Genomic DNA, 24257 nt, shown 5'->3' with positions numbered 1-24257 from the left:
TTATAGAAATTTTTCATGGTGCATCAGGTCATGCATTTTTTTTGGAAAAACCGTAAATTTTAGGATGATCTTTCCATCATTCCATGGGGTCGGCATCTTCCAGTTCTAGCTCTTGTAAGGAAAAATAAATAAATTTCAATTCTTATATGTAATCATTTAAGTTGTTTATAGTTTTTATGAAATTCCTATTGATGGGCTACGGTACCTTGGCAAGGTTGTCGATGAGAACCTTCAGATTGGAATCTATTGTGAGGCACTGTTAGATTAGTTTTAAATTGAAACCATTAAAAAATAAAAAAAAAGATTGAAACGCGCCAGGTAGGGGTCGAACCTACGACTTTCTGCTTAGGAAACAGACGCTCTATCCACTGAGCTACAGGCGCATTCAGATATGAGGTGGAACTTATGAATTTAATTTATTGAAAAAGACGTTGAAGCGAGCCCAGCCGGTGTCGCCCCATAGTTAGCAAATTCGGATTCGGGAATTATTCGGACGGAGAATTATTCGGAATAATTCGGACGATTAATTTAAGGATTCGGTCAAAAAAGCGGTCAAAAAATCTTATTGGGGTTTTTTTTTTTTTTTTTTATTCGGCCGAATCAAATTTTTTCGAATTTTATCAAAAATTCGGACCGAATCCGAATTAAAAATAAAATTCTTTACAATTCGCGACTTTTTCCAAAATGAATATAAATCGCGAATAATTCGGACCGAATCCGAATTAAACCGAATTATTCGGTCCATTTAAACATTATTTAAAAAAAAAAAAACCAAAAATAACTATACCTTGAACCTTGCTTTTATTATAAGTATACCTTGAACCTTGCTTTTAACCATAGTACCTGTGTGGTAATACTTAGAACCATGGTTAAAAGCAAGGTTCAAGGTAGTCACCCTCGCCCCTACATTTAGAAATGACTCCCATGCTCTTTGCAATTCAATCCACCCGCTGCCTGAATCACTAACTTTGAGAAAGCTGCCTGTATACCCAACTATTTATCCCTACTTTTATTTTTAGGGAAGAGGAATGCTAGCTGCTTGTGTGGTTACTATGATAGTACATGGGCCAATGGGAGACTAAGTGGAGGCATCTTTAACATGTGGATGTGGTGGGGAAGCTATGTCTATTAACCATGGTTTGAGAACTCGTTCGAAACCTGCAAAATTTCGTAGATTTCAACCGTATCCCTAAGGGTCAAAACGATATGTCCTGTAACTTTTAAAAGTCAAAGGTTTCAACAATATTGGACCAACTTAAAAGTCATAGATTTCAACATGTTTTGACAAAACCAATTGGTTCAACCCTTTGAGTGGAACCAAGTCCTATATGAATTAGTTTGAAAAGAAGCCTGAGACTTCTTTAGCAAAATTCAACCCTCTTTTCTTAGTTTTTTTTGAGAAACTTGGGGAAACAGTGAAAATTTCCATTTTTTGCCTAACAAAGTTAAATCTAAGGGTGGTTCTTGCTACATCTACATAAGAAAGACCGCTTGGACAAAGAAGGTAAGTCCCAACTTCCCCAAAAATTACTTTTTCTTTATCGAATATTCGAATATACTTGTAAATAGAGTAGAATTATATAAATCTTTTATATGTTACTTAAGAGGACCTGATCTATGCATTCACGGTGGCCGAAATTTTTTTTGCATGTTAATGCTTATTTTTCTATTTTTTGTATTTGAAAATACATTTATCTATAACATATTTCAATCAACAATTCAACGTAATGATTACCAAACTTTTGGTTCACTACAAAAGTATGACTTTATGTGTGTGTGTGTGTTTTAATATGAAAGTAATGATGTGAATGTGTTAGAAATGTCTAAAATAGAATGTACACAAAAAATCAAGGAAAAAAAATACTATTTGGGGGTCGAAACCTAAGTTTCCACCAAATCGGAAAAAATTCCCTGGTTTATTCGAAATTTCCCAGGTTTCGATCTAAAATTCAGTCTCCCCAAGGGTCGAAACCTGATACTTTGAACCTTGCTTTTAACCATGGTTCTAAGTATTGATCAACCCTATAAGGGGATCCATATCAATTTGGTAGGTCTCCGATCCCATTCTTGGCCGATACCATATTGGTTAAATGATATAGACTAGGGGAAAAACGGTTAAAAATCCATTTTCTTAGGAAAATTAGGAGTATTTCTATCCGATACGGATGATCTGAAGGTTTTGCGGATGATGGATATCCGTTCCAATACCACGCACTAAAATCGAAACACTGAATCACAAGTTAACAATGTTCTTGAAATGTAAGTTTTAAAGGTTCTTCTATGTGTCACTTTGCCTAGTAAAGTATAACACTTCAGTATTCTCTATTTGATAGTGTGTAGCTTAGCTCAAGGATGTTAGCAGGAGGTCATGGTCCATGAAAAGGATCAGATCTCTAATGCAAATCCCAAACTCTGATTTAAAAATTTTAATAAATTTATCAAAATATTATCAAATGAGGATGAACATAAAATACAATACTTTAGACCTTCTCGAACCTTTCCCTGGAGATAACCCTTATCTTGTGGGCTCGTGGCTTGGTGGACTTCAAAATGAAATTCAAACTTCAAATTTGAATTTTCCTGCTTGCGACGAGGTCCAATGCTCTACGCTGCCGTCCAGTTTGAACAGCTTAGGTTCACTTCATTGAACTATACAAAACTTAATTCTTTAAACCTCCGCCATTAATGACATTTATAGAAGCCACGATGGATGGTACATTAAACAATTGAAGAAACCCATTTAAAAAACCGCCATTAACAAACAAATCAAAGCTTTGAAAACTGAGTTATGAGCTCACAAGGGAAGAAACCCAACACATTCCCTTCTCTCCCCGCCATTTCCAAAGTTTATAATATCCACATAAATTGACAACCAACTTATAATACCAATTTCTGTCCCTGCTGCATTAAGGGTGTTAACATGGGAAGATTATTTTTATTTCTTAAGAAACGTGTGAGATTACACACTCTCATGTGGAATCTTGCAACGAATTATATTAATTAATAAAGTGACGGCTAAGAAATTTATTTAAATAACCAACCTAACATCCTTTCTGTGTTCTTTATCAACTTCTTCCTCTTCCTATTGTCCACTTCTATTCTTTCTTCTTCTCTGAACTATGTATTCATTCTTATCTTCCACTTTCAGATCTTTCTTCTTCATATTTTGCTTCTTGTTCGGGTTATCATCAGAGAGAACACTGTTTTCTCCGTCGTCCTCTTCTTCTTCTTCTTCTTTTCAGATTGATGAATGTTTAGCAGAATTTGAAGGTCACACTGCAATATCAGAATTTCGGGTATTGAACAGAAGATCATTAAAGGAATGTAATGATCCAAATCCGTATATTCAAATCAATATCAGTGGAGTTGCAGCATCTGGACTTTCAAATGACCAAAATGTAACAGTTACTGTTAGTGGGGTTTTGAAACCTTCAAAATCTGATTGGGTTGCCATGATCTCACCTTCTTATTCCAGGTAATTACTGAAAAGAAAAAAAAAAAAAAAATCAAACCCATTTTGAATTGAATTGTTGACCATTTTCATTTATTCCTTGTATAATTTTCTATTTTGATTGTGCTTCTGGGCAGTGTCTCAGATTGTCCTATGAAGGAAGCAATGTATCTTCAGACTGGAGATACTAGTAAGCTTCCTCTTCTCTGCCATTATCCTGTAAAGGTAAACAAGCCCAATTAATTTAAATTGGAACCTTTTTTTCTTTCCTCTTTTCTTTAATTCACTTTTTCACCAATGGTTTCTTTGTATCTTTCCTTCAATCTTGTCTCTTACTATTTCTTTGGAAAAAATTCTCTTTCCTTCTCACCAACACAGGGAAAGCCAATACCCAGTTGGCCTCTCTCACTTTTTCAGTCCTTTAGAACTGATGATTTAGTAGTTTAGTTGGCTATTGGGTGATACAGGAAATCCTTGATGGACCCTATTCAAAATTTGGCCTCCATCTAGATCATAACATGTATGAGTCATGGAAGAAGTTTTCCTTCACCATGTGGTGAGCATGGGATTGAAAGCGATAAGATCCTTGTAACACCCTCTTGAGTGGCCTTAGGGAAACTCATTTCATAAGAATGTTTAACTTTTTGGACTAAGTTTTCTTTCACGCATTCTTCACCGGTGATGTGATCTTATTATTGAAGCTTGTCATTGTTCCACCCACGACAGCCTAACCCCCTATTTATGAAATTGAAATTACGCTTGATGCAATCTAATGGTATCAATGACTACCATGAAGGAATTCTTTCTTCACCATGTGGTGGAAGGAAACTTGATCTGAGAACATTATAATATGATATCATAATCTCTCTCTCCCTCTCAACCTTTTTTTTTTTTTGTGGGGGGTGTGGGGTGTGGGGTGTGGGTAGGTGGGGTGCCTATCTAGTGCCAGTTATGGAAGTTGAAGATCTAATTTTCTTTGGAGGTGTAAGTGAGACATGATTACTGCATGGTATGCAAGAAACAATAGGCAATTAAATAGTAGATGAAAATTGCCAATTACATGAACTGTATCTGAACTCTGAATTTGATAAATTTAATGATAGATCTTCTTTGGAACTGCAGGCTCAATATGTGAGTACCGATTCAGATTATCTCAGTTGCAATAAGCAAGAATGCAAGAAACACATAGGTGGCTCCTGCGTAGCAAAAACCTGCAATGCTTCATTGACATTCCATGTTATTAACATCAGAACTGATATAGAGTTTGTATTCTTCACCGGAGGGTTTGACTCTCCTTGCATTTTAACACGAACCAGTCCAACCAATTTTGCTAAGCCAAATAGCCCTTTGTTTGCCCATCTCTCGAGCGTAGATTCGACCGGAGAATCGGTAATTAATTATTGTGGGTTTAATTAATTTCATAGAATTAGTTTACATCTACATGTTTTGAGCTAATGAGATAATCATGTTTGTGTTTATTGATATATGGCATAGATGAGGGTAACATGGGTGAGTGGAGACCAAAACCCTCAACAAGTTCAATATGGGAATGGAAGCAATCAAACATCAGAAGTTACTACTTTCACCCAAGATGATATGTGTGGTGAGTCCTTACCTTAACCCATAATATATATTTAGTTGCAACCGTGAGGTCTTTAATTAACCAATCTTTCAAATTTTGGGGTTGTGTCTACATCATGGTTGCTTGACCGATCAGAGTTACTAGAAGTAGGCCCAAGTGACTATAATAATGGTATTGGTTTGCAAGATTGTGGTCCCTTGACTAGGGGTGTCAATATCTAAACCGGACCGGTTAAACCGGACCGGACCGAACCGATTAAGCCCGATTCAAACCGAACCGGTGGCTTATCGGGCCGGTTTCGGTTTGTATTTAAAATTGAATCCGGTCTCGGTTCGGTTCAGGTTAGACCATTGGGCCACCGGAAACACCGGAAATGTGCACCGAAACCGGAACCGATCCAAACCGGCCCGATATAAAACCGGACTTAAAAGTTAAAACTCATTAATCTAACTGGGCCAACTCTCAAGTGGGAGAAGCCCAAGGCCCCAAGTGTCCAACTGGACCAACAGTAGCCCAAGTGCCCAAGCCCAACATTTATCAACTATTCAAGTTCAACCTGTCAAAACCCAAGTGCCCAAGCCCAACTGCCCAAGCCCAAGTGCCCAAGCGCCCAAGCCCAAGTGCCCAAGCTAATGGTCCATACCGGTTTAAAAAATCGATCCAAACCAAAATGAACCTGATAAATCCAAACCGGTACAACCCGAACCCAAACCGCACCGAAGCCGACACCGAACCAAAACCGATAATTCCTTAATGGGGCGGTTTCGGTTAGTTCCAAAGTCACACCGAAACCGGTGGAACCGGACCGAAACCGCACCAACCCGGACCGTTGACACCCCTACCCTTGACTATTACTCTAGTTGGTTTTGTTCTCTCTCGTATGATTGTTTTAGGCTAACTTTATCTTTGTTTTTCTTTTCAAATTTTCTTTTCGATTTGATTATAGAGATAGGTCATTAAATTGTTGTGGAACTTCTTTTTTTTTCTTTTTTTTTTTTTAAGGAATAGAATTTTGTAGAAATGCAACTCTAAAAGCGATGCAAAAAGTAATGAAAAAACAAGAATAAATGGTGTATACAGATTTACGAGGTTTGGCAAGATTGCCTACGTCCTCGGTGAGATGAAATTCTATTTCACTATCAATGGAGAATAGGGTTACAATGCTCATCCTCATACCTCTCAAAATTATTTACAGAGAAAATAACTCTCGCTACAAATATATAGTGAAAAACCATAATATCAAAAAGTACAAAATTACTCTCAAATAAATAAAAAATTCGAATAGCCCCTTTACACCTTAGCTATACAGGGGAGCCTCCTGTCTCCATTGCAACCTACTTATTGATAAGCGGGACCACCGTTCTATCGGGGGGCTTGCACTAATACTCCTTGGATTAAACTGCGATCGAATACAAGATATCGTACACCAACAAATTCTAGTCTTTCATTGAAAATATTTTATTCACCATAAAAAAATAATGATAACAGTATAGGTGGAATCAAACAAAAATTAGGTAAAACATAGAACACATCGATATTCCTTAGTTTAAAAGACCTCAATATGGACTGCCACCTTCAAGGGTGTATATCTTCTAGATTAATTTTTAGATTTAGTTAGAAGGATCTTTCTTATGATAACAAAACCGCACTCTTCTATTGCTTTATTATGGGTTTATTGACTTGTATTGTTATCCATTTTCACAATGACAAGCCGCCATCATCTTCCTAACTCGTTACTTTTATCTGAGACTTCCTCTAATAATTCACAATTTCACATTAGTCAGGTTAGTCGTGCTGAAGGGACCAAACAGATCCAACCCAAACCCTTAACCGACCCATTAGAATAGAATTCGGGTTGGCAGTTTCAGGTTCCATATAATATCAGTCAACAAAAAATGGTCTGTACCGGTCTACCCATCTGGTTTTGGTCCAAATGGTCTGTTTCAGTGGGTCGGTTTCAATTTGACCCAATCTGTTTCGGTCAATTCTATTGGTCCGCTCATTCTTTTTTTTTTTTTTTTTTTTTTTTGTGGGGGGGGGTGGTGGTGGGGAAATATATAGCACAGTTGACAGTACCCATTCTTATTTGACTTCTTGCTAAATCATACTTGAAATGCTTTGTTCTTCTTCCTCCAAGTGATTGACCCCACAATCATTTTCAAATTGGTGAAATAGGATCCAAAATTGAAAGCCCGGCCAAGGATTATGGGTGGCATGACCCTGGATACATTCATACTGCAGTCATGACTGGACTTCACCCTTCAGCAACTTACTCTTATAGATATGGAAGGTATGAAAAATATGAGAGAGAAAGAGAGAGAAAGAGAGAGAAAGAGAGAGATGCATCTTGGGCTTTCTTTCTTTTAAAAGCCCAATCAGGCCTAAACCAGTTTTACATGTATTTTGGTCTGGGCTTGTTAAGCCCAATGAGGCCCAAACCCAATTTTACAAGAGCTGGGCTTTTTTGGGGGGGGGGGGGGGGGTTGTGGGGTGAGTAGAGGGACTATGGTTAACTACAACTTGAAGTTGGATTCGGTAGAGAGATGAATCTTGGCTTTTTTTTCTTTTTTTTTTTTAAAGCTCGAGCAGGCCAAACCGGTTTTAAATGTATTTTGGGCTGGGCTTATTTAAGCTTAATTAGACCCAACCCAATTTATTTGGTCTAGCCTACGGCTATGGTTAACAACAACGTGAAACTAAATTGGGTAGGTAGAGAGAGAGAAAGAAGCAAGCAAGGGGCATATTGGTGGCTAGCAGCTAGCCTAGCACTTCATGGATGGTGGTTGTCTCTCTAATGAATGAACAATGCAGTGATTCAGTCGGATGGAGTGATCAAATTCAATTTCAAACCCCACCAGCAGGAGGATCATCTGAGCTTAAATTCCTTTCATTTGGGGACATGGGGAAGGCTCCCCGTGATGCCTCCATTGAGCATTATATTCAGGTAATTATAACCTGAAAACTTCAATTCATCAACTTGTTATGTAGATCTTAATACATATATGTAAGATTATAAAACATGATCAAAGTTTTGTGTTTTGAAAAAAAAATATATAGCCAGGATCAATATCAGTGACAGATGCCATGGCCCAAGAAGTTGCATCAGGGAATGTAGACTCCATTTTCCATATTGGAGACATCAGCTATGCTACAGGCTTCTTAGTAGAATGGGACTTTTTCCTTCACCAAATAGGATCCATGGCATCTCATGTTTCTTACATGACTGCAATTGGGAACCATGAGAGAGATTATATGGATTCTGGATCAGTTTACACAACTTCTGACTCAGGTGGTGAATGTGGAGTCCCTTATGAAACATATTTTCCTTTGCCCACTGTTGCTAAGGATAAGCCATGGTATTCCATAGAGCAAGGACCTGTTCATTTCACTGTTATTTCTACTGAGCATAATTGGAGCGCTAACTCTGAACAGGTAATTCTCCTTAAGATCATCTCTCTATGTTCCATCTTTTTTTATCATTTTAATTAATCCTTTTTATATATGCTTCATCATATTCTAACAAAGATAAAATCTTTTGTATATAGTACCAATGGATGGAAAGTGACATGGGTTCGGTTAATCGATCAAGAACTCCTTGGCTAATTTTTACAGGGTAAATATGAAGAAAACCTCCCTCCTCTCTCTCTCTCTCTCTCTCTCTCTCTCTCTCTCTCTCTCTACCCTTAATTATTAGAGTAAATTAGTTTTCTCTAAAACTTGTATATTAGAGTTTTAGGGTTTGCTGCATTTTACCCAATGCAGATGGGCTCTTGGCATCTTAATGCACTTGGGTTGCAAAATATTTTCATAAATAGATAATAATCAAGTTGATATTTGTTATGAGATTATTAATTATAAGTAATTGTTATTAGCTGTGGAACCAAAATTATCTACATATAACAGATTATGTCTATTAAAAAAAAAAAAAAAATGATGACAAGATAAACTGATAATTATATTTTTATTTGAGGCGTAAGGGAGAGGAATCTACCTTAAATTCAAGATTCAGGGTGGCTTGTATTATTTCTATGGAGAACACATAAACCCTAATTTCACATTGCTTGGAAAAAAAAATATCTATAAGTATTTTTTTATTCAGGGTGACTTGTATTATTCCTATGGTTTTATCACTATTATTTTGCCTCTTTTTTTTTTTTCATGTCAGATTAATTATTTCTTGCATTGAGATATTGTTTAATGTAAATTTTCTTAATGCAGACACAGGCCAATGTATTCTACCTTAGGATCAGTACCAACAAGTGTAGATTCTACATTTGTCGCAGAAGTAGAGCCTTTACTAATGGACTATAAGGTAGCTAACATTTGCCTTGGGCAGCTATATTTAAATGTCTATGAAAATAAATGAGATTAAAGGGTGAAAATGTAAGATCAATTTCTTGATCAATTATAATTTTAAACCCAAATTGACCGTGATTTTAGAGATTCATTTATTTAAAATGTCACTAATTTGTGATAATTAATCAGGTGGATCTAGTTCTATGGGGCCATGTCCATAACTATGAAAGAATGTGTGCTGTTTATCAGAACAGTTGCAAGGCCATACCTACAAAAGATGCAAATGGGACTGACACATATGATAATACAAATTACAGTGCTCCAGTTCATTTAGTCATTGGAATGGCAGGATTCTCATTGGATCAGTTTCCTAGCAATGTAAGTAGTTTTGTCTTGTGGGTATTACTGATAATTACAATATTGAAGTAAATGGCATTGATCAATCAAATGAATGATCCTCTCCACCCAACTGGTTTATTTAAGCTAATTAAACCGGTTAATTAGGTCTGGTTTCATCCTCTTGGATTCTTAAATTTGATAAACCATTGGCAGATTATTGGGACACATATGCTTAAGCATAGATTATAAGGGCCTCATTATTTCTAAAGTACTCCTATTTTCTACTTCCTTGATGATCTCACTGAGTTAAGCCATTCACAGTGTATTTTGTTGCTTCTGTTACTTCTCTTTCCTCCCCTAAAACATCCATACCTCTTGTTTGCCTGCTCATGGGTCAGGTTCAGATTATCAACACCCATATCAAATATAAACCATTTTCCATCCCTACCTAATGATATTGGCCATTAGTATGTCAAAAATATATATGCTTATGAACAAAAATGTTTCATAATTTCAGACTGATTGTAAGTGTTGTTTGCTTTGGACAGGCTACTGCTGCTAGTTGGAGTTTGGTTAGGATTGCTGAATTTGGATATGCAAGATTTCATGTTACAGAGAATGAATTAAAGGCTGAGGTTAGTAGACTGAAACCAAAATCCCACCCTCAGAACCTTTTTATTTTTTATGGAACAAACAAAGTTCCTTCATTACAAAATCCTATCTCTAGAACTTGGTTTCAGCCACTCCCCTTACCCACCCTCAATGCAAAGCAACATTTGAAAGAGTTAATAGCATAACCAAAAGATCTATCTGATCCTTCTTTGAAACAACCTTCTTAACAAATAATAGCATCATTAACATGCCTTAATGCTTGATATATGGTTATGAAAAAGGCGCAACCCCTGAGGTTGATCTATTAAGAACCCCAACATGATCAGTAGGTAATTCCTTAAAAGAGTCTAACAGGCTACTAGACATTGTTTTTTCCTTGTCTTTTTGCTAGAGCTACCTGGTTCTTGTCTTCATTGTTTTTAAACCTAGGAGCTTAAGCATCTTTCTGTTTTTAAATGGTGATAATATAGCTTGACCCTCAGATATATAGATCTCTCTCTAACAGTACAAGATTAAAGTTTATTTATGTTGATTGGTTGAATCATTCTTCACATCTTAAAACCAAATATGATCTTCAAAAGATACTGATTTTTTTTTTTTTTTTTTTAAATGGCTAATTAACCAATTCATATTGACCAAATACTTCTAACCATTTAATCAAATTAGCTTCCAATAATAATGATTAAAGGTTTTGGTATAATTTTATAGGAAAAAAGTTTTTCACGCAGACAATATTGTACCATTACACCCTCTCACAATGGCTTTTTTCTATATTTTTCTCGCTTTTTCGATGACCATGTGGAGAAAGGTTTCTCTCCCTTACAAGTAACCACACCATGTGGGGACCACCTTTATTTATGGACCACACCTTTTAGATGATGTTAGTTGGGTTAGGGTGGTTATCTACAAGTGGGAGGATCCCGACTTGACCATATGAATCCCATGTAGATGATATAATTCTACGCACTGACATTGCGTGGGATGAAAGATTCCAAGATTCCCTTTCTCCCAGTTTTGTAATACAACATTTAGATGGGATCCTCTAATTTGATGGTTTGGACCAATAGGTATGACCATTGAACCAGTGAACCAGATGATGTAAAGTCTCTTAGTCCTATACCCTTACCACCAGAGGGCAAAGCATCAAAAGGATGATGACATTTTTTTTTTTTTCGATAGGTAAAAGAAGTTATATTAAAAAGAAAAATGAAAAAACAAGATAAGGTGACCATTCCCCCTGTTAGACAGGTCTAAGGAATGGAGAGGAGCCCCTAAAAAAAAAAGCAGAATAGACCCTACATCACAAAGGAAAATTGTGAAGGAACATTTCTACACTCGGAAAGAAATATTATGGAAGAGTTAAGTAGCCCAATCACGGGAGTGAAGATAGTATGGGGCACTTCCGATGCGACGAATCTTTCACATAGAGCTTCTCAAAAGCGGATGGATCAAGTTTCTAAAGACACCATGACTAGAGTTATTGTCATCATTGGTCAATTTTTGACTCTTCCTCAGACGAATCCAGATGTGAACCATCTATATTATCAAACATAGGAACATAATCTATCTGAAACTATTTGTGTGCATTGTTTCCTATTCAAAGTAAACTTGCTTATTTATTATTATTATTAATTTTTTTTTTTCTTGTTTAGCTTGTGAGTGCAAACACCACAATGGTTGAGGATAGTTTCCGCATCACCAAAAGGTAGGACAAGTGACAAAAAGTAGTGATATAATTTTCTTGATGTAATAAATTTCAAATACATTCTTTTGATGTATTAACAACATTTGTAAATTTGTATTTGTCATTACTTAATATAAAATAAATCCACATTAATTCCCTCTCCTTCTATGAACGCATTGAAGTACTCATTTAATTTGGGGGAAGGGATTGCTGTCATGCTGTGGTCCCGGCACCAGTGCAGGGACCAATGAGAGGAGATTTAGGAGCATGAAAAAGGAGGGGTGAAGTGGTCATTCGTGATCAAACAACATTCTTTTTCTCTTTAATTTGGCTATGATCGACAGTTATACTATGTCACTTGTAAACCAACTAAATTTGTTATTTGTTCGATCTTTCCGGTTACAATGTACCACCGCTTTATATGGTTCCTTTAGATATAGGTTGGCCATGGCTGATATCAATACCTACCTGATATAGTATGGATGATATCGAAACAAGAGAGGATAAAATAATTTTAAAAAGAAAAAAGAAAAAAACTGTATGGATACCTAGAGCAGCAAAAGTGTCAGATGACTCGAATGGACAATCCAGTATCAATATCGACGGAAGCAAACGATAAGAGGTCCAATACCATGCATTAAAATGTACTAATACACATAGATGGTAGAGGAAAATTTTATATAAGCTATCAATGATTTTTATGATTGTTTCTACATCAATCTTCTTACTTAAATCATGGAGGAAAATATAAATGCAACTGGTACTGGTGCCATTTTAGATTGCGACCACTTGTTGCCTGGAATATCAACTTGGAACAAGCAAGGAAAGTGGTTAAAAGATAGGATCAATCTTTTATAAAATTATAAGGGAAAAATATCCCCAAGTTATATCCCAATTAATATATTCCATGTTGGAGAGATGTTCAATCCAAAATTTTAAGACATTATGTAAAAATGATTTCACAAGTATATACAGACATTCACTCAAATTGTTCAAAGAGGACAAGGCACAGGAGGAACCTCCCTGACCAAAACAAAATTGAGCTAGGGATCATTACAAGAGAACTCAATTACGTCTGAGGGTAAGAGAGCCTATTCCATAAGTATATATAGGCATTAAGAACTTGAATAAATCGATATAAGAAACTCTTTAACTCCCAACATTGCAACTCTTCACAATATCCTCAGTGTCGGAAAACTTCCTCCATTTTATCTCTTTCAAGGTGGATTGTATGTTATAACTATTATCTTACCCTATATAATAGAAATTAGTATGTAATAAAAAGTAGACAAGAAAAAAGATAATCCTCAATTGTTGAGTCCAAGTAGACTACTTCCTAATCAGGCCAAATGTCATGATTTCGAATGTAAAACCAATCTTTTCTTAATTTTTTTTTCTCTATTTTATGTTATTAATAGCATTTATATATCTCTTATATATTTTATCTCTTGTATCTCCCTATATCTCTTCTCTATCTTATATACACAATCACTTCCATTGGTGTGACGTAAGTGATGATTCCTTCTAACCCAGCTCCAAATCTTTCATGTCTAAACCTATCTCTCAACATTAGAGCGAGAAACACCCAATCCTAGATATTTCTCACTAAAATACTCTCTCTCTCTCTCTCTCTCTCTCTCTCTAACTTGCACTCGTCAGTAGTATGTGGGGGTGGGGATAACAGTTAACAGAGGAAGCGGCCAAATTTAGCTGAAATCATAAAAGAGAGTCTCCAGTCTTTCCACAGCAGGTTGGTAAAATTTTGGCTTAAAAGTCACCAGAAACTTACAAAGCAGTCTACCCTCGTAATTCGTACACACGTCCCCTTCCCCACTTGCACCATTTGTTTTGTTTGGAGTTTCAACTTTGAACACCAAACACCAATATTTATCTCTCTCTCTCTCTCTCTCTCTCTCTCTCTTTCTTTCCTTCTTTTCACTCAAGACAACAACAACAACAATATAATGCATTGCATATGCCAACAACGACAATATACCAATAAAACTCCAACACCCTTCCTTTGACAAACTCCTATCATTCAATATCCTTCCACACTTATTACCAAAAAAAAAATCTTCCACTCTCTCTCTCTCATTTTTTGAATTTTGTCACCAACTAACCTAAGCAAACAAATATGCCTTAAACGTCAAAAACTTCTTTCTCTCCCGAGGTTGGGCCGGTTCCTCAGTCTCATGATTGCTTTTTTGGTCCACTTTGAAATTTGTATTTAATGATCATTTGGGTAAATTGGATTCAATAATATAATGATTTTTTAATTTGTTAATGAGAAAAATAACTTTGTTAGTCTAATATTGCACATATCAAAACTGGTGGACGTAAAAAAACCATACTATCCCTTGCTTCATATATTCAAGATATTTTTGCATACTCTCCTTATTGATCCTACACACCGATGTAGATAACATCAAACGGACAAGGTTCTTTCTCCATTTGTTAATAGGCAAAAGAATGCTAACCGGTCATATGGCTATTATACTATCGAACGGGTTAATGGGACAGTAAATAGAGGTTCGACCGCACGAGTGTAAGGCAGTCTTTTCATGCAATTTGTGTCTGGACATAAAAGGTACAATTGGTTAATACGGTCTTATTGAAACCTTCTATATAGACGGTCGTCAATTTTCAACCTTCCTTCGATGGCTACCCACTACTACCAAATTTCACCCTATTTTGATAATTAATTTTAATTTATTTTTTCTTTTTTTTTAATTGTTTAAACCATATTATCTAAAATTGATAATTCAACCATTTTTAAAAACCCTCTCATGGGCAAGAGCTAGGACTTTTAACTCATTTGGAGATGATGATAATGACATTTTACTAAAACTTTGAATTATGTATCCATACTAGGCTACTAGCTACTAAATATCTTAACTATATTAAGAAAAATTATATATATGAGCAAAAATATTACATTATTAAATATTAAGATGCAATGCTTTCCCGTATAGTTGATAATACTTTTTTTTATGAATATAGTTGATAATACTTAGTGGGCTTGTACAAGTTGTTAAGCCTACAGAAGTTACTTACACATCAAAAATAGTAATAATATATATTTGAATTATATCTTTTAAAATTCTATGAATTAATATAGTAAGTGGACTTATACAATGTTAGTCTACAGATATCTTATATAATAACATACATAAAGTACATTAGCAACTACTACAATATAAATACGGTAAGGGTTTTCTGTCCAAGAATGTAGTTCTTGTACCAATATGACGATCAATGAGATTACACGAGAAAGCATCAACGGGTTAGACATTTCTACCTTCTAAAAGGAATGGTAATCATTTTTCCCCTTCTTAAGTTTGAATAGAACAGGCACATTCTTGGACAGACTCTTTTTTTCCAAATCAATACTAAAACACAGAACTAATAATATCTATGAACATTGACAAATTCCCTTTTGTGTTTTTAACATATATTGTCGGGTTATCGGATTAGACCGGGTCAAGGACAACGACCCTTGAAGGTTGAAAGGGGTGGGCAAGTTGGTTGGGTAAGTGGTAACACGACAAGGTGGATAAAGAAGCTCTGCAGAATTGGAAGGGACACCCATTTAATGGTGTTTTGCCCAGTCAAAATTAGATATAGATGATGATATTAAGGGTACACGTGGCATGAAATTGTCTAATGGGTCAAGTCCACCTATTGGGGTATCTTAGATTATCGGAGTTGAGAGTTGTGACTGTGTAAGGTGGAGGACTTCCCATGTAATTGTAAGAGGTAAGGAGGTTCTCAAATAATGGAAAACAGCATTTCATGCTATGGATTTCCAAGGCAAAGAGACGTGGTCTTATATGATCCATTTGAACCCATATGTATCTCCACTACTTGATACGTGTAATGGTGTCCACCATATATTAAATTGATTACCAACTAGGTATAAAATCAATGACGTGGCATTACATTAGTGAATGGATTTATGATGTACAATGATGCAATAAAGGCTTAAACAGCTTAAATTTGAGATCTCCCGGGCTGAACGTAGGTTTAGTACATCACAGTCTCACCAACTACACTAGATAATTATGATTTGTTTGAATAATTTTGTTTATACCAGAATGATTTCTTGCTTATACTAGAATGTCTCATATATGTTTGCTCCATCTATTCATGTCATTGCCTCAATATTAAGGGTGATGGAAAGCCTCTTTTCCTAAGGCCCTTAAGGAATTTGTATCTTGCTAAGAAATAGAGTGTCCACCAAATATGGTCCTCTTGGGGCTTGGTTGTGGATTCTTAAGGAGGTGTTTGGTTTGGTAAATCAAATGGTGTATGTATCGGATATGAATGTCAATCTTTTGATAAACATTCTTCTGAATTATATTTTTTGCTGAAAAAATGTTTGGTTGCCTTAAGGCTGGTACATGTTTCTTGCTGAAAAAATGTTTGGTTGCCCTAAATCAGTGTAGTGATTCTTACTATAAAACTATTTGGTTACCCTAATCCTGTGTAGTAATTCTTCCTATAAAACTGCTTGAATTAAACTGAAATGCTACATTCTTATGATTTTTTGAAACTAAAATTTGACATGTGATTAACTTTAACTTCTTTATTAAATATTCAACGGTCGGATATGCAACATCATTCTTTCATATGACAAATAAGAGTCATATGAATGATTACAATGTATTTGCAACCATGTATGGTCAGTATAATATTTTTAAAGGAAATAAATAGTAGATTTTTCCATAAAAAATTGGCATGATAAATATAGAATATATTTTGTCAAAAGGTTTTTGGCATGATCGTCCATGATTCACAATTGTACCTTCAACAGTTGGATGGGGAAATTTGTGTATAGTACATGGCACATCACCCCATCCAACGGTGAAGACATGATTTTGCACCATGCATGGTTGTGAACAAACCTATGCCTTCCCACTTTCCCCTTTTATATTAAAGGTTGAGATGGTTGCTCAAATCTGAGTTTTAGTCTTGACATAAACTCAGATTTGAAGGACATTCTTTGTATATTGGTCATTCATGGGAAGTAGAACCATCACTTATGAGGGTCATCCTAGTGGAACCAAACAACTCAAAAAATTAAGAATTATCATTCTAAAGAATGTCATCCTGAGGATTTACCGAACCAAACACCCCGTAATGTCTTCGTTTTTGATTGATTTTGTGGTTGAGATGGTTTTCTTGAGGTTCGTCCTTGGGGCTGATCGAGTTTTGTTTCTAGTTAGGTTGTCTTGCCTGGGTTGTGGGATCCCTTTTTATTCTCCTTAGTTGTTTTCTTAAGATGTTTATAGGGTTTCATTGATGTCTTAATTTGCATATATATATATATATATATTTACAATTAAAAATAATAATAATGACGTGGCAAATTTGAACTTATTGGTATAAATTAGGCTGAGTTGTTGATGTTGTTGATTTGATTCTATTCTGTATGAAAATTTGAGATCAAATATATCTTTCTTTTTTGTTTTTTTTTTTTCCCCCTTCTTCTCTTCTCTTTCTGTTTTTCTTAAAAGAATTTTGAAGCTTAATTTTGCAATGTGATCATTTTTTTTTTGCTAACGACGGGTATCTAGGCCTTCGACTTGACTAGTCCTGTGGGTCCATACTGACCCCATAACCGGATGGACCGGATCATATTGGGGTTGAATGAGAACCATTCAACTTTCATTGAAAGCAGTGAAGAACACTAAACGCCCCATGTGAGTGGCCCAAGATGTGCTTAGTGGGAGTTGAACTTAGGAATGTGATCAATTTTGTTAACATTGAAACTTGGCATATGAACAAGGTTTAATCCATCCAATGCCACATATATTAAGACAGTAAACTAATGTTTAAATAATAGATTTAGTTTAAGATATCACTCGCCATTGACGCCAATACGTATAAGTCATTCTGTTACCAATTCCAAATCAAAATAGCAGTGTCAACCAAAAAAAAATCCATACCATATTTGACCAATCCATATCAACTAGGTATTAATTTCGATCACATCCAATTTGATACCAATTTCTAAAACCATGACCTTGCTAGATTGTCGTAGAAATAAGTTAGTATTTTTCCACTTAATTACATTTCTCACAAAACACATGTCATGAATCTGAATGATTTGTATCTGTAGCAAAATTTCTTGACAAGTCAATATACATACAAGGAAAGAAACAGTAACTAAAATTGATGAAAACCAAAAAAAGAATATATACATATATATATATATATATCTTTGAAAATGACTGCTTAATTTTGAATTAGATTGAGTAAAGATTAAGGAAGGAAATATAGGGTTTTGGTATTATCTAAGGATTAGCCACCTAGGATCAGCCTCCATAAGTAGAGTTAAATGTGGTCTCTACTTTTGGCAGTTTCCTAAACTTCCTTGTCTCTTTGTCCTGATGTAAGAGGATAATACCAATTGGATGGTCTAATGCCTTGGAAGAGAAGACAAACTGAGGTTTTGGAAGTATTTGTTAAGGTCTTTCTTGCATTCCCCACACTCATCCAGAAAGCAACAAAAGAAAGAGGTGTTGTTTTGTTTTGTTAGGGCATGTTTGGATTGGAGTGACTGTTTGAGAATAATAACAAAGTTCTCTCTGGCCAGCACTGATTATTATTCCCCCTCCACCTAACATCAAGACAAAGCCACAAAAGGGACAGTTTCAGAGAGAAAAGCTATAACCTATTAACCTGCAAGGAAACCCATTTAGGCTCTCTCTCTCTCTCTCTCTCTCTCTCTCTCTCTCTCACAAATTCCATATTCCTCTTGATCCCTCAAAAGACAACAAATCAATAACGACAAATATTCACATCTTCAGTGGCATAGTTGCTAACGCAGCCATGGGAGGTCCTTCAAAAGAGAGCGTTTAATGCATCAATGATACAAAACCCTAGGCAAAACTAGAAACCCACCGTAATAGCTCAGGAACCGAGCTCTGATAGATACAGAAACAAGAGAAACAAGGAGATTATCATGGGGCTTTTCCTGGGTTTTTGATGAATTTGAAAACCCAGCTGGGGTTTTGGATTATGCTTGTGCATCGGCTCTTTTGAAGTTCTGATAGGAGAGGGTTTTATTGACTGTTTGTGCAGCTTCTGGTACTGTTCTTTCCTCTTTTTGTGCTTTCTCTCCGTTTGATTTTCATCTCATACTCTACAAAAACTTAGTGCCCATTTGAGTTTGTCCTCTGAGGTTTGATTATTTTTCATTAATATTTGTGTTGCTTTGACGGGTACGTGACTGTCCTTCCATTTTCGTCAAGAACTCAACACTTCATTCTGACCGTTCTCTGTTTGCGATTGATTTTCTGCATATATAATAAACAGTACTTTGAATTCTCCTTCCTTTATGGGTTGATTCTTTGCTATTAAGAGAACAGATTGATCTGGAAATTTTTCTTCCGACCGTAAGAAAATTAATCCATCCAAGCTAAACACGTCTTGTTTATCTTCATTTTCAATCTTTGAATTCATTCTAGACGTAGTTGGCAATTCTTGGGCTCTGCCTTTCTTCCGAACAGAGGAACCTCTGTGGTGGTGAATGGCAGAAATGGCTCAAGATGAAGGATCATCATCTGTAACTTCATCACCCCTTCAGTTCTTCTCCTTGATGTCTCTCTCCCCCAGCTTAGGTTCACCTTACCCATGGCTCAGAGAGCTAAAATCCGAGGAGCGTGGATTGTATCTGATCCATCTGTTGCTGTCCTGTGCCAACCATGTCGCTTCCGGTAACCTCGAGAATGCGAATATCGCACTCGAGCAAATCTCACACCTTGCCTCACCTGATGGCGACACTATGCAGCGCATTGCTGCCTACTTCACCGAGGCCCTCGCCGATCGGATTCTCAAGGCCTGGCCTGGCCTGCACAAAGCTCTCAATTCCACAAGAATATCTTCGATCTCAGACAGAATTATCGTTCGAAGATTGTTCTTTGAGCTCTGTCCCTTCTTGAAGGTTTCCTATTTGATCACCAACCAAGCCATCATTGAAGCTATGGAAGGGGAGAAGATGGTTCACATCATTGATCTCAACTCTGTGGAGCCTGCGCAGTGGATTGCACTCCTTCAGGTCTTGAGTGCACGACCGGAAGGCCCTCCCCATTTGAGAATTACAGGCATTCATGAACAGAAGGAGGTATTAGAACAAACAGCTCTTCGTTTGACTGAAGAAGCTGAGAAATTGGACATCCCATTTCAATTCAATCCCGTAGTTAGCAAATTAGAGAATCTCGATGTTGAAAGCTTGCGTGTTAAGACCGGAGAGGCATTGGCAATCAGCTCTGTCCTCCAACTGCATTCCCTCTTGGGATCCGACGATGAAATCCTCAGGAAGAAATCCCCAGCTGCTTACAAGAATTCAAATTCAGTTCACCTGCAGAGGGTCCTGCAGATGAACCAGAGCGGGGTGGGGGAATTGCTTGATAAAGATTTGACGAATGGGTACAGCCCAAGTCCTGATTCAGGGTCATCATCCCCATTATCTGTGACTCCTTCGGCAAAGATAGAGGGCTTCCTCACTGCCCTCTGTGGTCTATCACCAAAGGTAATGGTAGTTACCGAGCAAGAATCGAACCATAATGGATCAACCTTGATGGAGAGACACTTGGAAGCACTATATTATTATGCATCGCTCTTTGATTGCTTGGAATCAACATTATCGAGGGCTTCAATGGAGCGAATGAAATTAGAGAAGATGCTCTTTGGGGAAGAAATTAAGAATATTATTGCATGCGAGGGATCTGAGAGGAAGGAAAGGCATGAGAAGCTTGATAAGTGGATTCAGAGGCTGGGTTTCGCAGGGTTTGGGAGGGTTCCTTTGAGCTACTATGCTCTGTTGCAAGCAAAAAGACTGCTGCAAACCTATGGTTGCGATGGATATAAGATCAAAGAAGAGAACGGCTGTTTGGTAATTTGCTGGCAAGATCGGGCCCTGTTTGCAGTTTCAGCTTGGAAGTGCAGCAGGTTCGATTGATCATTTTTCATATGTGAGCTTTTCTTTTCTTCTGTGTACAAAGGATTTCAGGTTTGTTCTTTTTTTTGTTTTTGTTTCTTTTTTTTTTTTTTTTTTTTCTCAATCTACAAATACATTTTAGTCTCTGGAAGGGTTTGAAGGTATTCTTCACCCTCTGCTTTACATTTTGTTTATTTATTTATTGACCTTTTCTTCTATGGCTTCCTTCTACACTCATTCGGAGCCTTGGTGTGCTTGTTTTAATACAAAATTGCCATTGTTTTGAATATCATAAATTATGAAGGTGTTTACAGTATTGGATGTTAATTTGGTTGGTTTCTGATTCTCTAGAAAGTCTACCCATTTTCAAATTTCTATCCTAGATTCACATTTCAATATTCAATTTCAGACAAAACATATCATGCAAGCTTATGCCTACCATATCAGTTTTGGATTGACCTGAATGGTGAATGGTAGAAAGATCAGATCTAACCACAAAATTCCTGAGATTCTAATCCCACATAACCAGCACAGTTTTGTTGAGTATTGGTTATTGGGTGTGTTTGGATGAACTGATGAAGATCAATTAGTTGGTCTGATCTGAAGATCCAACTGGCCAACCCATCTGATATCCACCCTTAAAGTCTTGGCCACAGTCATGATAGGATTTGAGCTCTTTATGATGCATAGGCTTCCATAATTGAACCATGAAGCAGAGTAGGCTGAGATAAAGAAGTTTTTGATGCAGTAGTTTGATAGGATAGTATCAGCTAGTTTTTGAACATTGCACACTGGGTCCAATCTAGTGGACCAGCAGATAATGTTATCATTTCTATTTATCTTATTGTGATTGTAGAAACCAAACTGCTGCTTTTGTGGCTCATATATTAAATTGCCTCCAGATTGAAAGACAATTGTCCTCAAGTTGGTGCTTGTTTTGGTGCATACAAGGAGTGTTGAGATACATCATTAGGCATAATTTTTCTTTGCCTGTAATTGCATTGCACAGATGACAGATTCACTACAAATTTATGTAAACAAACTGACAGGATCCTCTGTATCATCACGGTTAATTGTTTTTTGTCGACTTCACCGTTGCCACCATCCTTGTCTGGGCCTTGCCCTTGTTCAGTAATATAAATCAGTTTGCCACAACCTGTCTTTTCAGCCTTGTACTCTGTTTCAGAGCTTTAAACACGCACTGGTGCACTCTATTTTGTTCATGTTTCCAATTTGAATGATTCTGTTATTCATCATATTAACCTACATATGTATTCTCTAATCCGTCGTGAAATGAAGTCATCCCAGTTAAGCTTTCATTGCGTTCAGATGCCCAAGTTCCTCACCAACAAATGGAGTCATCTGGAGATATAAATTGAATGGAGAATAGAAATTTGGTCATTTTGGGGTTCTATGATTCTTTCACTGGTTTCTGCTTTAGCTAATAGAAACAAACCTTTCTCAATTCTTTGCACTGATGGAGAAGAATTTCTGTTCCTAAATGGGTGTTAGCAAAGTGCCATAGGTTAGCATTGAAGTAGATGAATCCAAATAAATGAGTCCTCAAACCTGGTATACTTTCAAAAGTAGGTGCAACTTTGTTCTAAGCTTTGTATGGCCAGTTGCTGCAGGTTTGATTAGTCCAAAATCCAACAGTGAGTCTCAAGGGTGTGTTTGATGGCAAGAAATGGAAAATAGAGCTGGAAAAATTAATAAGACAAGTAAGTGATGATGAATAAGGACAAAACTCTCTCTGGCATAGAACAGACAAAATTTTTGTGCAAATAAGACAAAAACATCATTAATGAGACTGACATTTGATTATCCAAAATACTCTCTTATGATAAAAAGGTTTGACTCTCTTTCTTAAGTTAATATTCATGAAATCATGCATGACATATATGACATAGAAGAGACAAAAAAAAAAATTTTTTTGGCTGACATGTGATTAACCAAAATACTCCTTATTGTACAAAGATTTTGATTTTGAGTTATCGCTATCATTATGACTATGGTGATAGGTATAGTGTTTACACTAAGCAAAACATTTTTTTCTTTTCTTTTCTATCCATTCCTTGATGAACACACCCTACGCTTTCAATCGGTCTTGATTGAGGGCGGTAATCCCTTACACGGCAACTGGCCTGTCTGAATTTTCAACTCTAAACGAGTCCCCATTAAAACAAGCCTGATTGGTAAGTGGTCAAACTAGGGTTTGACTGAATAAAAACCTGCCAACACCATCTTAGTAATCTGTTTGTTAAACAAGCAAACAGATTAATGTATTGATGCTTTATACTCGTGTAAGCAGTGATCAAATAATATCATTTCTCCTGCGACAGATTTCCCTGCTTTAAAATAGCCTGAGCCATTCATTTCAGATTACAATCCCTCTGCAGTCTGCCCAACCTTCTTTTATTCAATCCCCCCTTCAGAATTTATCTTCATCAATCCATTATCCGGATCTACCCAAGAGAGAATTCCAGTTCTTAGTCCTTGTATATTTGATTGATTCGAATGCTTTCTGGGAGTGATTCATTGTAAGCCATATTGATATGAAACAAAGTTGCATTCGGATCAGGGTTGCTTCCTACTGACATAACGGCCATAGATGAACTCCCTCCCACTCTAGTCTCTATTGTTACGGTGTACAAGAATTCTGCCAAGTCTTTAAAGAAAAAAGCGGGAGAATTCCTCTATTTTCCAGAGACAAGAGAGATCTAGATTCCAGACCAGATAGTTCAATTAAAAAAAAAAATTAACAATATATTATGACTTATATTATTGGAGAAAGTTTTCATCTACTTGGTTGGAGCATTCACCATTTCATTTTAGGGTTCACAAGCCCCTATAGCTTTGTTTGGTTGCAAGGGGAATTGAAGGAAAGGGAATGGAAATTTTCATATTTAAAAAATAAATATTTGTAATCATTATCCAATGTGACTATCATTAACATCATTCAAATCACTCCATTTTTTATTATTAAATTTTTCTTTACTTTGCATCCGAAACCCTTTGTTATAATATGTAAGATAAAATTACTTCTAAAATGTATTATTACTAAGTATAATTAAAAAAATTAAGTAGTTTATACAATCACATGGAGTAATCATTGTAAAAGTTCCTATTTTAAGTATGAAATTTCATTTCTCTTTCTCTTAAATATCCCTTGCAACCAGACATAGTCTAAGTATATTATCCAAAATATCTTTCTGATACCCCATGCGTATTTAAACCCACTTTAGTGAATAGGTCACCATGGCCAGAGGAAAACTCAACCCTTTACTTTTTGCAATCTATTTTACAGTTTAGGCATAAAATAAAAAACCACAAGTCTCTAATATTTATT

The 24257-nt window shown here is 36.2% G+C and overlaps 2 protein-coding genes and 1 non-coding gene across 3 annotated transcripts; 2 read left to right on the top strand and 1 right to left on the bottom strand.

Moving 5' to 3' along the window:
* Window positions 1-310: 310 nt before the first annotated feature.
* On the bottom strand, window positions 311-383 carry TRNAR-CCU. Its single transcript has one exon. It is a non-coding gene; the product is annotated as a tRNA-Arg (tRNA).
* A 2693-nt stretch (window positions 384-3076) lies between these two features.
* LOC122090029 (probable inactive purple acid phosphatase 27) lies at window positions 3077-12114 on the top strand. The gene is made up of 12 exons (XM_042659857.1): window positions 3077-3475; window positions 3589-3676; window positions 4574-4840; window positions 4946-5054; window positions 7209-7323; window positions 7845-7977; window positions 8091-8465; window positions 8579-8646; window positions 9252-9345; window positions 9519-9707; window positions 10217-10303; window positions 11933-12114. The coding sequence occupies exons 1-12, from the start codon at window positions 3120-3122 to the stop codon at window positions 11987-11989; spliced, it is 1938 nt and encodes a 645-aa protein (XP_042515791.1). The 5' UTR covers window positions 3077-3119; the 3' UTR covers window positions 11990-12114.
* A 6509-nt stretch (window positions 12115-18623) lies between these two features.
* LOC122088399 (scarecrow-like protein 3) lies at window positions 18624-21195 on the top strand. Its single transcript, XM_042657664.1, has one exon. It carries the CDS (start codon window positions 19499-19501, stop codon window positions 20927-20929), a length of 1431 nt encoding a protein of 476 aa, XP_042513598.1. The 5' UTR covers window positions 18624-19498; the 3' UTR covers window positions 20930-21195.
* Window positions 21196-24257: the final 3062 nt, after the last annotated feature.

Source organism: Macadamia integrifolia, chromosome 9, assembly GCF_013358625.1.
Source record: "Macadamia integrifolia cultivar HAES 741 chromosome 9, SCU_Mint_v3, whole genome shotgun sequence".
Taxonomy (NCBI): Eukaryota; Viridiplantae; Streptophyta; class Magnoliopsida; order Proteales; family Proteaceae; genus Macadamia; species Macadamia integrifolia.
This window is presented reverse-complemented; position numbering and strand designations above follow the sequence as displayed.

Bases quoted from the DNA above. Each gene is read 5' to 3' on its own strand.
- LOC122090029 (XM_042659857.1), top strand. From the start codon at position 3,120: ATGTATTCATTCTTATCTTCCACTTTCAGATCTTTCTTCTTCATATTT. The intron at 7,324-7,844 runs GTATGAAAAATA...TGAACAATGCAG, and splicing joins TACTCTTATAGATATGGAAG to TGATTCAGTCGGATGGAGTG. The intron at 9,708-10,216 runs GTAAGTAGTTTT...TGCTTTGGACAG, and splicing joins TGGATCAGTTTCCTAGCAAT to GCTACTGCTGCTAGTTGGAG.
- LOC122088399 (XM_042657664.1), top strand. From the start codon at position 19,499: ATGGCAGAAATGGCTCAAGATGAAGGATCATCATCTGTAACTTCATCA.